This window comes from Amborella trichopoda, chromosome 1 (assembly GCF_054954075.1).
Source record: "Amborella trichopoda isolate Santa Cruz 75 chromosome 1, AtrichopodaSantaCruz75HAP2 v2.0, whole genome shotgun sequence".
Classification (NCBI taxonomy): Eukaryota; Viridiplantae; Streptophyta; class Magnoliopsida; order Amborellales; family Amborellaceae; genus Amborella; species Amborella trichopoda.
The window spans coordinates 2312160-2326228 of record NC_142336.1 but is presented as its reverse complement, the minus strand read 5'-3'; the positions used below and the strand labels follow the sequence as shown (position 1 = coordinate 2326228).

At 35.2% G+C, this 14069-nt stretch overlaps 1 protein-coding gene across 12 annotated transcripts; it reads left to right on the top strand.

Moving 5' to 3' along the window:
* The first annotated feature begins 326 nt into the window (after positions 1-326).
* On the top strand, positions 327-12660 carry LOC18427168 (ELMO/CED-12 family protein). 12 transcript variants are annotated; one of them, XR_016040941.1, is made up of 11 exons: positions 327-458; positions 1562-1735; positions 1948-1974; positions 3338-3449; positions 5073-5185; positions 10043-10111; positions 10305-10420; positions 10549-10603; positions 10832-10952; positions 11601-11739; positions 12224-12660. XR_016040941.1 is itself a non-coding variant. In XM_011622379.3 (11 exons), exons 2-11 carry the CDS (start codon positions 1592-1594, stop codon positions 12323-12325), a joined length of 1002 nt encoding a protein of 333 aa, XP_011620681.1. In that variant the 5' UTR covers positions 327-458; positions 1562-1591; the 3' UTR covers positions 12326-12660. The 12 variants fall into 12 exon arrangements, 6 of the variants coding, with proteins under 6 accessions (XP_011620681.1, XP_088702787.1, XP_011620680.1 ...); XR_016040920.1 differs by having other exon boundaries at positions 1909-1974; XR_016040934.1 differs by having other exon boundaries at positions 1559-1735.
* The last annotated feature ends 1409 nt before the right edge of the window (positions 12661-14069 follow it).

The following is a 14069-nucleotide window of genomic DNA, read 5'->3' as shown; positions in this document are numbered from 1 at the left end:
ACATGGTAGAGCTGCGGGCCTACCAAAAAACAACCCCTTAGAAAAGAAAATCAAGAAGTGGAAGTGTCTTCGGTCATTTTCTTTTTTCCTCTCAAAGAGAGAAAACGGAAGTTTCACCTCCCAGAAGAGTAGTTTCGTCATTTTCCTATTCTAGAGAGAGAGAGACTGTAAGGACTTAGAGAGAGAAAATACTGGTAGGAGAGAGCGAGAAAAAATTAGAAATGACCCAGGAGCAAATCTATTAGAGAAAAATATGGAAAAGTATAGAATCAAATAATCTTCATATACCCCAATTATATATTGTTATGATCTTGGTGGCCTTAAAATTTTAATTTGATCAAGGCCTCTTTGCTTTGCGTGCGAGCTCTCCCTCTCTCTCTCTCTCTCTCATGCCTTGCACATGAATCTTTCTTGGGCTTACAAAAACCCCATATGGTGATTTGCCCTTCTGGGTCCTGGTTAGTATGCCTCTCAGTCCCTCCTTTTGAGCTTATTTATGTTTTCTATTTTCAATTCTATATTGTTTATTCAGATAACAATGCGTAGGCATCCCTAATTTTCTTCCTTTTTTGTATCTTTTTTGTCGTTGTTGTTGGGTTGATTCGAAGAGCGTATGGTTTCTTTTGGAATTTGTTGGTTTAATTTCCATTTATATGGGTTTTGTTTAACCTTTTTAGGTTTCAGTTATTCTGCAGAGTCTGAGAAATTGTTTGGTTTTTAGTTGAATAAACCCATGTTTGGTATGTGCATAATGGCCTTAAATTTGATATGTATACCAATATGTAAAAAGAAATAGTTAAATTTTTTGAGCATTTTATAAGTAAATTCTTGTAGAAAATATTTCAATTCCATGCCTCTGGAATCATTTGTTTAGGATCTTAAAATTAAGAATTGGGTAATTATTGTGATTCTATTGAATGCTTCATGAGAATACCCTTCTGTAATTCATGTTCCGAAAAGAAATTTGTTACTTGTGTCGAAAAAAATACTTGATGTTTTTTTTTTGCTTTACTAAATCTTCAAAGTGGGAACTTTCTATTTTTTTATTTTTATGTTTATTTATTTATTTTTGAGCTTAGAATGGATCTGTTTTGATGTGAGGATGTGTTCCTTGCAGCTACTTCAAATCAAATATGCAGTCAAATATACAGGCTTTTGCATAAATCAATGTGACTCACTGACATGTGACTGATGTTATGGATGTTAGTCAAATTCCCTATTGTTAATTAACTGAAAAGGAATGAAACCAGGGCAAAAATTTTGGAGCGGGATTTGGAAATTTCATTTGGGTCTTTGGCTAAAACCATCCTAAACTTCTATTTTTGAAATGGTTTCAGTTTTGTGATTCAGTGAATACAAGAAAAAGTGAAAGAAAATAGAAATGGGGTGTACCTGTTTTTCACTTATCAATGTGCTTTGGTGGTTCTGATTATTGCAATAGAGATATTTAGTTTTTTGCCCCTTGGTGATGTGCTTTAATTTTCTCTTTGTTCTCCCTATTTTGTTTGATCATATATTGCCATTGTCTGACTAAAAGGGCTTATCACTTCTATGGCAGTAGCTAGTAATTAACACCAATTAAAATAGAGTTATGACATCAAGAACGACTCTAAGGCGAAGGCTGCATCATGGGGATGTTGATGGAAAGAAACATGAGCATGTAGATGCAGGAAGAGCCGACTCGCTAAATGAACCCCTACTTGGTGATGACCGATATGGTCGAAGTTTTTCGGAGGTAACTTGTGCACATTCTTTTTCACTTTGATTGCTCTTGTAATATAAAAGAAATGATTTCCAACAAGAATGAGCTAATGCTTGTTAAATGAAGTTTTGTTTCATGAAGCATGCTTTGTGATCCTATTAATTCACCAAACAGTTACTGGTTTTGTGATTTCTTTGTGCCTAAAGTGTTTTTGTGCATGTTTTGGTTGCATCTGGATTCTGGAGTTGATAAAAGCTCGGCTACCCTCATCGGTAACTATATTATATGTTTGTTTATTTCCTTCTGCCCCTTCATTCTCATTCTTTCTTGGGGCCTAGAAATGATTGAGCGCCACAAACATGCTAAACACTCTAGATTTTGTAAATCTGACCTGTCATAATCTTGGGAACTTTCTAGTTATTTGCATCCCTTTTTCCTGTAATTGTTAACCTCCTGCAAAGAACGGGGCATACATTTTCAACAGGGAGCATTTACCAAATGTTGCATAGACCTGATGCAATGAGAGGACTTGAAAAGTAGGGCTCAAACCAAGTTTTTATTGGTTGAGGTTTGTATCTTGGCATGAAATTTGTTGGTCCTTTTATACTTGAGGCTGCCTCTCCAAGAATTATCAATTGGTTTAGGAGATGAACAATCAGATTGACTCAATATGGGATTAAGCTCGAGAGTTATTGGTTGAGACTTGTATATTGGTGTCAAGTTTAGAGCTTGTGAAATTGAGGTGACTCTGGAACATTATCCACTGGTAGGGAAGGGAATGTCCACTTTGCAACTCTGTACTGTATTTGATGGAGCTGATTTCATCGATATATCAGATATTTTCCTTGTACCAAGAGAGTCCAACCAAATCAATGGTGGAACAATGGGCAAACCTTCGGGGTATCTTTTGGGGTTAGGTCTCTAATATTTTCTGCTACCATAGTGTCATGATGCTTTATTTTCTCTTTCTTTGTAACATGTCACTCCTGTTTGTTTTTTGGTTGTGATCAGTGTACCACATGTCACTTCTGTTTTTTTTGTTCGTGATTAGTGTAACATGTCAGAAAGCATCCAAACTATATTAGTGTGGATTATTTTCTCTTTCTTTGTTTTTTTGGTGTAACATGTCAGAAAGCATCCAAACTATATTAGTGTGATTAGTGTAACATGTCAGAAAGCATCCAAACATGTCAGAAAGCATCCAAACTATAACACATGCTTTATTTTCTCTTTCTTTGTTTTTTTGGTTGTGATTAGTGTAGCATGTCAGAAAGCATCCAAACTATATTAATGATAACCCAAATATCTTTTTTGTTTTGGTTGTGATTAGTGTACCACACGGCATGTTCTGGTTTTCTACTTTCTTTGTTCGTTTTTTCAAGAGGGGGGTTACATATCTTGACCTTGTACAGCATGGCGTATGTCTGCGCCTAATCTACTGTTTTTCCATGAAATTGTTTTTGTTTGTTTTTTGCCCTTATTTTATGTGTTCCTGTATTACATTTCAAGATATAAGTTTTTTTATTTTTTGGTGTATGCAATACTGCAATACTCATGCTAACAACCGGCTTTCCTATATGATTGATGGAAATCTTTTCCTACTTTCCACTTAATTAATCTCTATATTATGTGCAGAAATATGGTGATTCTAGCCATGAAGATTTCTGGGATGATGAGAGGAGGAAGGAACACCTTCATTGGGCTCATATTTTCTCCCAATTGGTTGCCCAGTGGGCACAATGGTTTGGTAAGTAGTACTGGTTTCTCATTGCAAATTTAAACATTTTTAGGCGTAATGTTTCTAGATTTCATTCAAACCATTTGTAGGTCATTTGGTTTATAATTCTTTATTTTGTTACACAAACGCTTTTACAAAGATGAAACTGACAGTTCTTGGAAACAATAATCATGGTCACTACTGAAAAATTTCTTTGATGTGAAGGACGAGATACTGTAAGGAAGAAATTCACATGTTTGTAGTTATTAGGTACCTTTAACGGCACCTATATTTCATATGTGGTGCTAATATTGGTAGTCTGTGGTCAGAAATGTACACTAATGTAAATAAGAAAGACGCCCAACACCCCATCTATACATGCATGGATATGATAAGCTGAAAAAAGATCATGGAAACTGACAATCCCTTAGGTAGATTTTTAAAAGTTAAAGATGCCCTTATATGGAAGAACATTCATACACAAATTCCTATATATATTTCTGGTGTGATGTTTTACTACTTTTAGATAAATACAATTAATAAAAAATTCTTCTTTCTGGGTAGGTAATGCAATCTGTTATTTTCGGTTTCTTCATCTCCTATTTTTTAGTTGATTGGACAAAAAAACCAATGTTTAAAAAACGCCCATCTGGATCGGCATTGCCTTATCCCGGATTGGGAATTGGTGGATTTGCAGCCGGAACCAGTAGTCATGCCGATTCTGCCAGAATCGTCTGGTACATGATTTATATTTTTCTAGTATTTTTAATATTTTTAAATTTTGAGTCCTTTTTTTTTTTTTTATTGATTGATTCTTGTTTGGGTGAATCAATCGGATCGGCGAAATCAATCTGGATTGGTGACCCGCCTATCCGGACCTGTTTCCTGGACGGTTGGTTTACCCAAAAACTGGAAAAAACTGAAGCCCTTGTCAAAATGAACCCAAATTTTGAAGCATTTGCCTTCCCCAGCCAGACCTGAATGATCTGTAAAGCTAATCGGGCAACATTTGGAGTGGAGCTTGTGAGAAGAACGTCATCCGATTACTGTGATAGAGCCGCATAGATTTTAACTGATTGACCCATAAGTAAAATTTGTCTACCAAAAAATCATATATGCTGGATTTTTCCAGTCTCTAAGTATATTCTTGAGGTGTTACTGGGATGAGTTAGATGCTAAGAAATTTATGTTATTATCCCTTGATTATGTTTACATATTCCTTTATTAGTGGGGGATTCTTTGCATTTTGTGGACTTATGGTAGTGTTTCTTTACTTATTAGGGATTTTGTGCCCTTCTATACCTTGTGCATTATGACAAGTCTCATGAAATTATTCCATTAAATTTACGCTGGACTATTTCAATTTCTTCAGGGTCCATTTGGACATATTAATAGTCTTGTCAAATAAATAGCCCTGCTTACCCTTACGGGTGATCCTAAAACAATGTAGGCTTAAGTGGTCATGGTCATATCAAAGTATGTCCACTTCTTTTGGGAATGGAGGAAAACCAGGTTCTTTTGTTGAAGCAAATGGTGCTATTCCCAAAATTTACTACGTGCAGATGTTGCCTTATTAGAATGCCTGTGTTATATCACATAAAAATGTCTTTGGGAGGAATATTTGATGGTAGTATTTTTTCTTGATCTTTGCAGCAAGCCTTGTGCTTGGTTCGGGTTCGTTGGTAGCAAGGCTGTTACATTATCCTTTTGGCAGTCAAAATGGGAATGATAGTGAAAGTATTCCACTTTATCTTAGTCCTTTGCAGGTAAGATCCATTTGTTGTTTGATCTAAATGATTTTAATTTTCCTAATTCTTAATCTACCAAAGGTGTTCTTGAGTTCTAGAAGTTAAATAACTTGAAGTGCATGCTATAAGAATGTATTGTTTATTTTTTTGAGGAACATCCCACAATGATAGCTGCCGGAGGAAAAATCCCACCAATTCTATAACAATTGTTATTTAAGATGATTTTCATAATTATATTTCCAAGGAGGTTAGCTCTTATATTGCCTTTTAAATGAATACATCCCCTTTTTTCTTTTGAGAATGAATCTATTAACCTATGTTGCATCAATATCTTTTAAGACCGATATTTTCTTGTCATGAGGAAGACAAACTATTATGTGTAGTTCGGCAATAGGATTTGAACTTGGGATAATGTGCTTGGGATAATGTGTTGCGACCAGTGTTTTAAAAATCGGCGACTCGATCCGGAATCGGGCGATCCGGATCGGTTATCGGTTGGACCATTCCGGATCCAGCAATAAAACGGGATCCGAACGATTAGCTACAGGAAATGCAGTTGATGACATCACTTATTCAGATTGATGACATCATGATTTGGACACTTCGATAATTTTTCATATAATGAAGGGTAAACTGTGCCTCCACTAAACACATAACCAATTGCTCACCTACAAACTACATGTGCACGGGTATGGCAGTTGTCAGCGCTTTTATAGACATTAAACGTTTACTTACTTTCCGATGTGGGACAATTGTCCATTCCTCCCATTTCAAATAATCCCATACTCTTTCTCTCTCTCTCCCGTCGCCACCCCCACTTTATGCTAACATAAACTGGCTACTCTCATCAATTGACGGTGGAAGTCACCATTTGTCTGCTTTTGAAATTCCATTGCAGAGGAGTTGCTCTTCTTCGTCATTAGATACTAGGACGAATGGTAGATGGCCAGCCTTTGGATGCTTCCATTTCTAGAAATAAAATCAATGGTAGATGGCCATTATACTATTTTCATATTTAGTTTAGATTGTATTTATAAATAATAAATTTTAACTTTTACAAATATTAACAAATAATTTATTGTTTATTTGTTATTATTACAAAAACTTATTTTATACAGCAATAACAATTTCATATAATTTCAAAATGTATTAAGTTGTTATATAGAAATTCTTGAATCTTGTTTATTATAAATAATAATTATACACCCAAATCCGGTATTATATTTATTAATTTATTTGCAATATAAATTATGTAATGTATTATTTTCTCTGTACTTGTAAACAATATTTTTTGAAGGAAAATTGCTTCACACGGGCCGGACCGCATTTCTACAATATGCAGTCCAGAGGTATAAAGCATCTATCTTAAAGATGGATGCAAATAGGTGGTCCATCTAAAAACAAGTGTAACTACCGGTCCAAATGTTTTCTCAGTATAATTATTATTTCTAGTTTTCAAATTTTTTTTTTTTCATATTCATGATATCTATGTTAAAAATTATATATTATCTAAAAATTAAGATCAAATTATATTTAAAAAAGTATATTTATTGCCAAGCCTGCATTTCTACAATATGTGGGCAAAACAAAAAACTAGTTTATGGGATATTTTAAGAGAGAAAAATAACACTAGCTCATACCACTTTAGAATTTATTTCAAGTTGCTTTATCAATTATCCCACATTGCAAATATGAATTTTTTTATTTATTTTTCTAATTTTATTAAAATATAATTGCAAATTTATGTTACTAATTTCTATATTTCTATGAATACTAATTATTATGCATTAGATTTAATTATTTGTGAGGGTCGTACTATTGTTTTTTGAATCACGTTTATTATAATATTGTAATTCATAATTGTACTAATTACAATGATCATCAAATCTTATATTTATTTACATTATAAATTATGCAATGTATTATTTTTTGTTATAGTTGTAAATTAGATTTTTAAATTAGATGATATTATAAGACAAATTTCAAATTTATTCTTATTTTCGTAGTAAAATGATGATAAAATAATAAAATACAAACCAATAATTCTAATTTCAATGTATAATATTGTATTTAGTTAGGTTTTAATAAATGTTTGATGAGAATCTTCATACAGGGAAAGAACATCTCAATATTCGCATATTGATGCAAAAAAATAAAAGCTATTAATGTAGTACCCTCATTTCTTATTGGATTCCTAAAAAACAACATTTATAATTATTTTTAATAAATTTTTTCAATTTTTTTTTAAGGCCGAATCTAATCGATTCGGCCGATTCCCGATTCGAAATGCCGATTCACCGATCTGGATGGGTTTTTGGGGTGTCCAATCCGGGGCACTGATCTATTTTTTAAACCACTGGTTGCAACTGTCAACACCCTAACTAATCAAGCTGAAGTTCGGCTCTTGAGAGGAAGAGAAACTTGTGGTTTGATTTGTATACCTTATCTTAGCTTTCTTGTGAGTAGCAAGAGTGATATGAAGTTCCACGATCTTAATTTTGGAAGGTGAACAAGGTGAGGAGCCAAGGACATTTTATGGTTTGCTTAGGTAAGAATACTAGATCAAGAATTGAATCATTTGAAATGAATAGAGAAGTATCCACCATGTTTCTCAACTACAGACTGTGCCGCTTAATCGTAACTGAGTAAACATTCATCAATATAATATCTTGCATCCACTGTTGAAGTTGGAAGGTGGATGCTCTGGTTGTGTACAATCTACCACACTGGTAGTGTTTGGTAAACCAGCTCTTATGTTGCAAGGATATGGTATGAGAAGTAGTGTCTGACTTGGGTTCAAAGAATGAAATTCACATACCTATATTTTTCCAGGTCTACTACGACACATCCACACAAACCATTGGTTTCTATGTATGTGCATATGTACGTATGTATGTAAGTATGACATATAATAATAAAATTTTAAAATAAAAAAATTAATTAAAAAATAACGAAACATTATTTTATATAAAATAAACAATGTGGGTCAAATCAAAGATATGTATCTCCAAATTATACAGATAGGTGTCTTACAAACAGACACTTGTGTGGACACGTGTGTCTTACAAAATGGATATGCATGTCTTGTTTGTTCTGTGGACTAGTGTGTCCACATACCAGACATGCCTCGCTGTGAAATCCAAAACAGTGGAATGGAAATTTTTAGACATGCATGTTGAAATGGATTTCCCATGTCTGTATGCATGTAGCAATGTTCAAAGATGCGGATTCGGGTGACTTGGCGTTTTGGGTGCCTGGCCGCGTAGGCGCCCGCCCAGTGATGGAGTGCCCTCACCAAAATTGAACCCCTACCCCAAACAAAAAAAACAGGGGAGTTCTTAAGGCATGGTTTTAAGTCTTTGGAATTTTTAGGGCAATTTTAGAGCCCAAACTCCTCGTGAAATAGACAAAAATGTAATAATACAATCACATAACAGATTTACGGATACAAGTCTCAAAGAGATTGTAACATGTAAGACATTAAAATGCTTGAAATCCTAGATATCATTGTTGGAAACTAGAAGTCTAGATTAGAAACGATATACAAAATCAACAAGGCGAATAAAAAAACAAATACATTAAGTCATCAACCAAACATGTAAATATATCGTAAAAGAAAAAAAAGGTAAAAGAAAAAGGGTGCGGTTTGTATAGAGCCTAGGCTCTAAACAATCCGATTAGAGCCTATCTTCAAATAGTGTCGAGGAATGTGGTTTCAATGCTAAAAATCTTTTTGATAGCCTTAAAATATATTTTCATATTTATTTATAAAGTTTAAAGGTTAAAAAATAGTATAGATCGAGAGATCTATGAAAACTTGAAAATCTTTAAAATCGACGTTCCAAAAATGAGTTACAAAATACACTATTTTCAAAACTTAAAATCCATTTTTTTCTCATGTTCATGCATCTTGATGTCTAGATGATCAATTTGAGGATATTTAGGCATCAAAACAACCTCATCTAATGAAAGTTTTGAGGTAGGCTCGAAGTTGATTGTTTAGAGCCTCGGCTCTATATAAACTTTTCCCAAAGAAAAAACACATGATTCACAACATAATATGTTGTAACAAAATAAAATCAAAGCCCTCTTTCAAATAATGATAATACTTTAAAAATATCAAAATAAAATCGATGTCGGTGCAAATTTTGTCTATTGGGTCGCCAAAAGTCCTCAAAATCAACTACTAGAAGCTCTAAATCCACCCATGAACTATTGCTTTTGTTTTGGGAAGAAATCGCAAAAATCAAAACTTTATCGATCTTTCGATAAATCACAAAAGAGTAGTTTTTTGGGGTGCCTTTTTCACCCTAAAACGACAGTTTTTTTTTTTGGGGGTTTAGAATACCCCCCAAAACCCTTTTCCCCTTTTTTAAGGGGGGGCAGTTGACATTTTTTTCAACTCTCGCCGAGGGGTTTTTTCGTACTTCCGTAAACTGTCACTGGTCGGCGCCTAGGCGGGCATCAGGATTGTAGCGCCTAGGTGGCACCTTGCCTGCCTAGGCAGGTGGCCGGGGACAGGCCTCATAATTCCACCACCCAGACAACGCCCTAATTGGTTGGGCAGCCGAATTTTCAAACACTGGCGTGTAGAGTGTGTTCGTTGGATTTTCCACTGCCCAGACAACGGCCCAATTGTTGGGCAGCCGAATTTTCAAACACTGGTGTGTAGAGTGTGTTCGTGTGTTGCATTTTCCTAAATGAGCATGACACATGTCGTCATAACGTAGGCTGTCCCTCTAAGGGAAGCCACTTGAGTTAGTTGATGTTGCCAAAATCCGAGCTTCATCCTCAGACATGGTTAGCTACTGTATATAAAATGTTTTGTTTATTTAGCTGATGGTGCATGTGCATTTTCGGAACTTCAAATTGCAGGAAGAGAGACTGAGGAATCTGCAGCAGAGGTTGGAGATTCCTTTCGATGGCTCCTGTTTGGACCATCAGGTAACTGCCCATCCCCTCTGTCTTTTCTCTTTCTATTGTGCTACATTTTAATACATATTCTCTCTTTCTCTCTCTCTCTCTCTCTTCTGCCTGCCCATCCTTTTCTCCCTCCCTTCCTCCATCCATGTAGTTCATTTTAGTTGTTTCATTGTTCACAAATTAAAGATGAGACCATCTTAAAATGTTTTTTTAGGATGCACTGAGGCAGCTATGGAGATTAGCCTACCCCAGTCGTGAGCTCCCATCCCTTAAATCAGAGCTATGGAAAGAGATGGGTTGGCAAGGCACCGACCCATCAACGGATTTCAGGTAGATCTTTAAATCCAGGTATCTTAGTTGACATGATGGGTAAAAGAATAATGAAAGCACGTCTTATTTCTGTCTCTATATGGAGTTGTCCTTTGGCGTGGAAATTTATATTGGCTCTTTTTTTTCAGGGGTGGTGGATTCATTTCACTTGAGAATCTTATTTTCTTTGCAAAGAAGTACCCGGTCAGTCGATCATTTACCCATTCATGGCTATCTCAAATGCTTTTTCCTTTTTGTTTCTATTTGTGGTTGCGATTTTCCTTCCCTCTTTATTGGTAAGCATGGGATTCAAGCCCGCGATGTGGAGAGAGGGAGGGTGGGCTGATTTTGATTGAAATTTTGCACAGGGAGAGAGAGAGAGAGAGAGAGAGAGAGAGAGAGAGAGAGATGATTTTGTTTGTGATTTTGCAGGAGTCGTTTCAGAGATTGTTGCATAAGGAAGAAGGGAAGAGGGCAGAATGGGAGTACCCATTTGCTGTGGCAGGCATCAATATATCATTTATGCTGACACAGATGCTGGACCTTCAAACAGGTATTTCCATAAGTGTTAATATTATTTATGTTATAATTATTATTGGTGTTGTTATTTTGTTGTTTGTAGTACTGGTGGTGGTTAAATATAGTATTAGCAGTAGCAACAGTAGTAGTGGTAGTTGTAGTAATGATAATTATTAATAATGATAGTTATTAATAATTTTAATTTGTAGTGATATATGGTTGTATGAAGTTATAACGAGATACATTCTCATATTTTGTAGATTCTCATTTTCATTGAGATAACACCAAATCCAGAAATTTTAGGATTTTATCTTTTAAAAATGAGTTTTTAAATATGTTTTTACCGTTGTGAGATTGTAATCATAATAACCAAAACATACATAGCTCGTGCCTTTGCTAGTTACTACTATTTAATGAGTGGAAGACAACAGATTGGGACACATGGAGCAAATTACTCCAGATTGTAAAAAAGAAAAGTATATCATACACCACATGGGACCACCCTTAATCTAGTCTGGTCATTGTTATGATTGAATGGTGGATGCCCCTATCTTGCTTGTGTCAAAGACCAGGCGCCAGTTACGGTTTATCATATTGAACACACCTCTGGTGTACAGTACATTTTTTCCCTTTAAAAGTAGGTGGAATAAATGGGATAATTTGATTGTTTTTAAATAGGCAGGCCAAGCACCGTGGCTGGGGTACAGTTTGTGAAACTACTTGCGGAGGACGAGATGGCTTTCGACCATTTGTATTGCATTGCATTTCAGATGATGGATGCTCAGTGGCTTGCCAAACGAGCTTCGTACATGGAATTCAATGTAAAATAATTCATACTCTCATTTTTCTTTTCGGTTTCTTGTTTGGTGAACTCGTTTTTCTTTACTAGGTAAAACTGCACAGTAGAATATGGTGCTTGCCTACCAACCTCTCTCTCTCTCTCTCTCTCTGATGGCTCTGCTCAAGTCTTTTATTTCTGAACCAGTGTAACCTGGGAATCACCCAAGCAGACCGGATTGGGAGGCTGGCGATTCGGGCTAAAATCCCTCCAAACCTCCCACCTCTGCAGTTTCCTCTGCAGTTTTTCTTTTTTATTTTTTAACTTTTCTTTGTTAAATATAGTCTGATCCTAAGGAATCACCTAAGCCGGACCGGGTGAATTGGAATCGAATCCCTGTTGAATGAGAGCCTGGTTTCTATTTTTTAATAAATAGTTTTGAGCTGCTGGCCTTTCTCATATTGCAATGTTCTGTTCTAATGTTTATGATCCCAACTAGTGTTTTTTATTTTTTTGGTGGTTTTCAGGAGGTTTTAAAGTCGACAAGAATGCAATTAGAGAGGGAGCTCGCATTAGAAGATGTTCACAGGATCGAGGATTTGCCAGCTTACACCTTGTTGAGAAGTTAGCCTTCTCTGTGGTTTATCACTGTAAACCTGCTGTGTTTTGCTTTTTTACGTGTAAATTTATGCACTTTCCAATTCCATGAGTAGAGGGGCTCTTAACATGCTCATAGTGGCCTGTTTGCGTGGGTCTTTTACTTCTATTAACTCCCCAGGTCGCGTTTCTAATTCATTTAGATGCCAAAATATCAGGAATTGGGTCTGCTCCTGCTATTCACATTTATCGATGTGTGCTGTAAAATCCTTGGCCAGCAACTGATACTAACTCTCTAAATGCTTGAGACCCTCTGTTTATTGATATGTTAACGGTGGGAATGGAAGGTGGCATTATGTTGTGGCAATCCGCTCGAGATCCTTCGTTTCGTTAATTTGAAATACGGTTAACGTTGCTGCAGACTTCTGAAAGCATCGAAACATGCCTCAAGAGTCTTTGTCCCACGATTAAAATAGCTCATTCACTTGGGCCCTTTTCATAACAGGAGGCTGCAGCTTCTGAAGCCGTGTCTTCTCAAATTATAGTACTTTCTACGTTTGTTAATTACATTGGTTTAGTTGGAAGCAGCCGCTTCCATTGGCCTCCAAATTCGTGACGGTGTTTGAGAACTGATATATGCAGAATTTTACATTTGACAGTTTGAGGTGCTGTTGATTTTTTTGAAAATACTATAAAAAAACAAGTACACCTGTAGGATCCTTGATTATTTATATGCATGGAATTCGAGGGCCTTGACTCTCTTTTGTAAAAACATTGTCAATTTAAATCGCTTATAAATACTTAGAAGGTTTTATTGATTTATTAAATCACTTTTTTTTAGAATAATTCTTAAAATCTCTTGAAAAGAATCTCCTATAGTACTTAAAAAATTTGTAGATAAATGATCTTATAGGATTTTTTTTCAGCCATGTGCGTAGGACTCCCAAAAGATCACTATTAAAGTTGGTACGGATTTTTAGAAAAGTCAAGTTTTACATCCATGTGATAACTTTTTTAGAGATCTGTGCTAACTTTAATGGTGATCTTTTAGAGTTTTACACACATGGGTGGGGTAGGGTCTTATAGGATATTACTCAAATTTGTATTGTCTTTTGAAAAAAAAGCCTTAGTAGAGACGCACTATCAATGATTTTACTCATAGGCTTAAAAGTTATCTTTGATCAAGATAGAACAATTGGGATTTTGTAATATTATTTGAAGCATTTTTTGGTAAATCAGATCAATTTGAGTTTGAAGGTGTTTCTATCTAATTGCAACACAATAAAGATATGAACACGATATTAGGCATGAAATAAAATGACTAAAATGCATTTATAATTTATAGCGGTGGTTTGGTCATTTTATTTTATGTGAAATATTATGTTTATAATTTTTTGGCGGCGTGGCACTTATCCTTAAAATTTTAGATAGAAATTGTTTGGGGAAAAATAATTTTCTTAAAACAAAGCTTTCAATTGTCCAATCAAAATTGGAAGGTGAATAGCCTTTTACGCCCACCAGCAAAACTTCTTAAGGATATAGGATTAGTAGGGTTTTCCTTTCAATAGCATTAAACATTACTTTTAGTATTTTACAAACCCTAGGGATTGAGAAATCATTATATTTATTCAGAAATGCCGATCATACTAGGCTATTTCAGTTCCAAAAGTCCGATGATGCCCCAAAATCTCTCGCCTTTAGTTTTACTCAAGGTTTTAAAAAACGGATTGACTTGGATCGACCTTCTGGATTTTTTATCCAATTTGGCAGATCGAC

What these genes read in the sequence shown, in the direction of transcription:
- LOC18427168 (XM_088846661.1), top strand. Translation starts at nt 1,592, where the DNA reads ATGACATCAAGAACGACTCTAAGGCGAAGGCTGCATCATGGGGATGTT. An exon ending in ATGGTCGAAGTTTTTCGGAG is followed by an intron (nt 1,736 to 1,908) that starts GTAACTTGTGCA and finishes TTGTGCCTAAAG; the next exon opens with TGTTTTTGTGCATGTTTTGG. An exon ending in AAGCTCGGCTACCCTCATCG is followed by an intron (nt 1,975 to 3,337) that starts GTAACTATATTA and finishes TATTATGTGCAG; the next exon opens with AAATATGGTGATTCTAGCCA.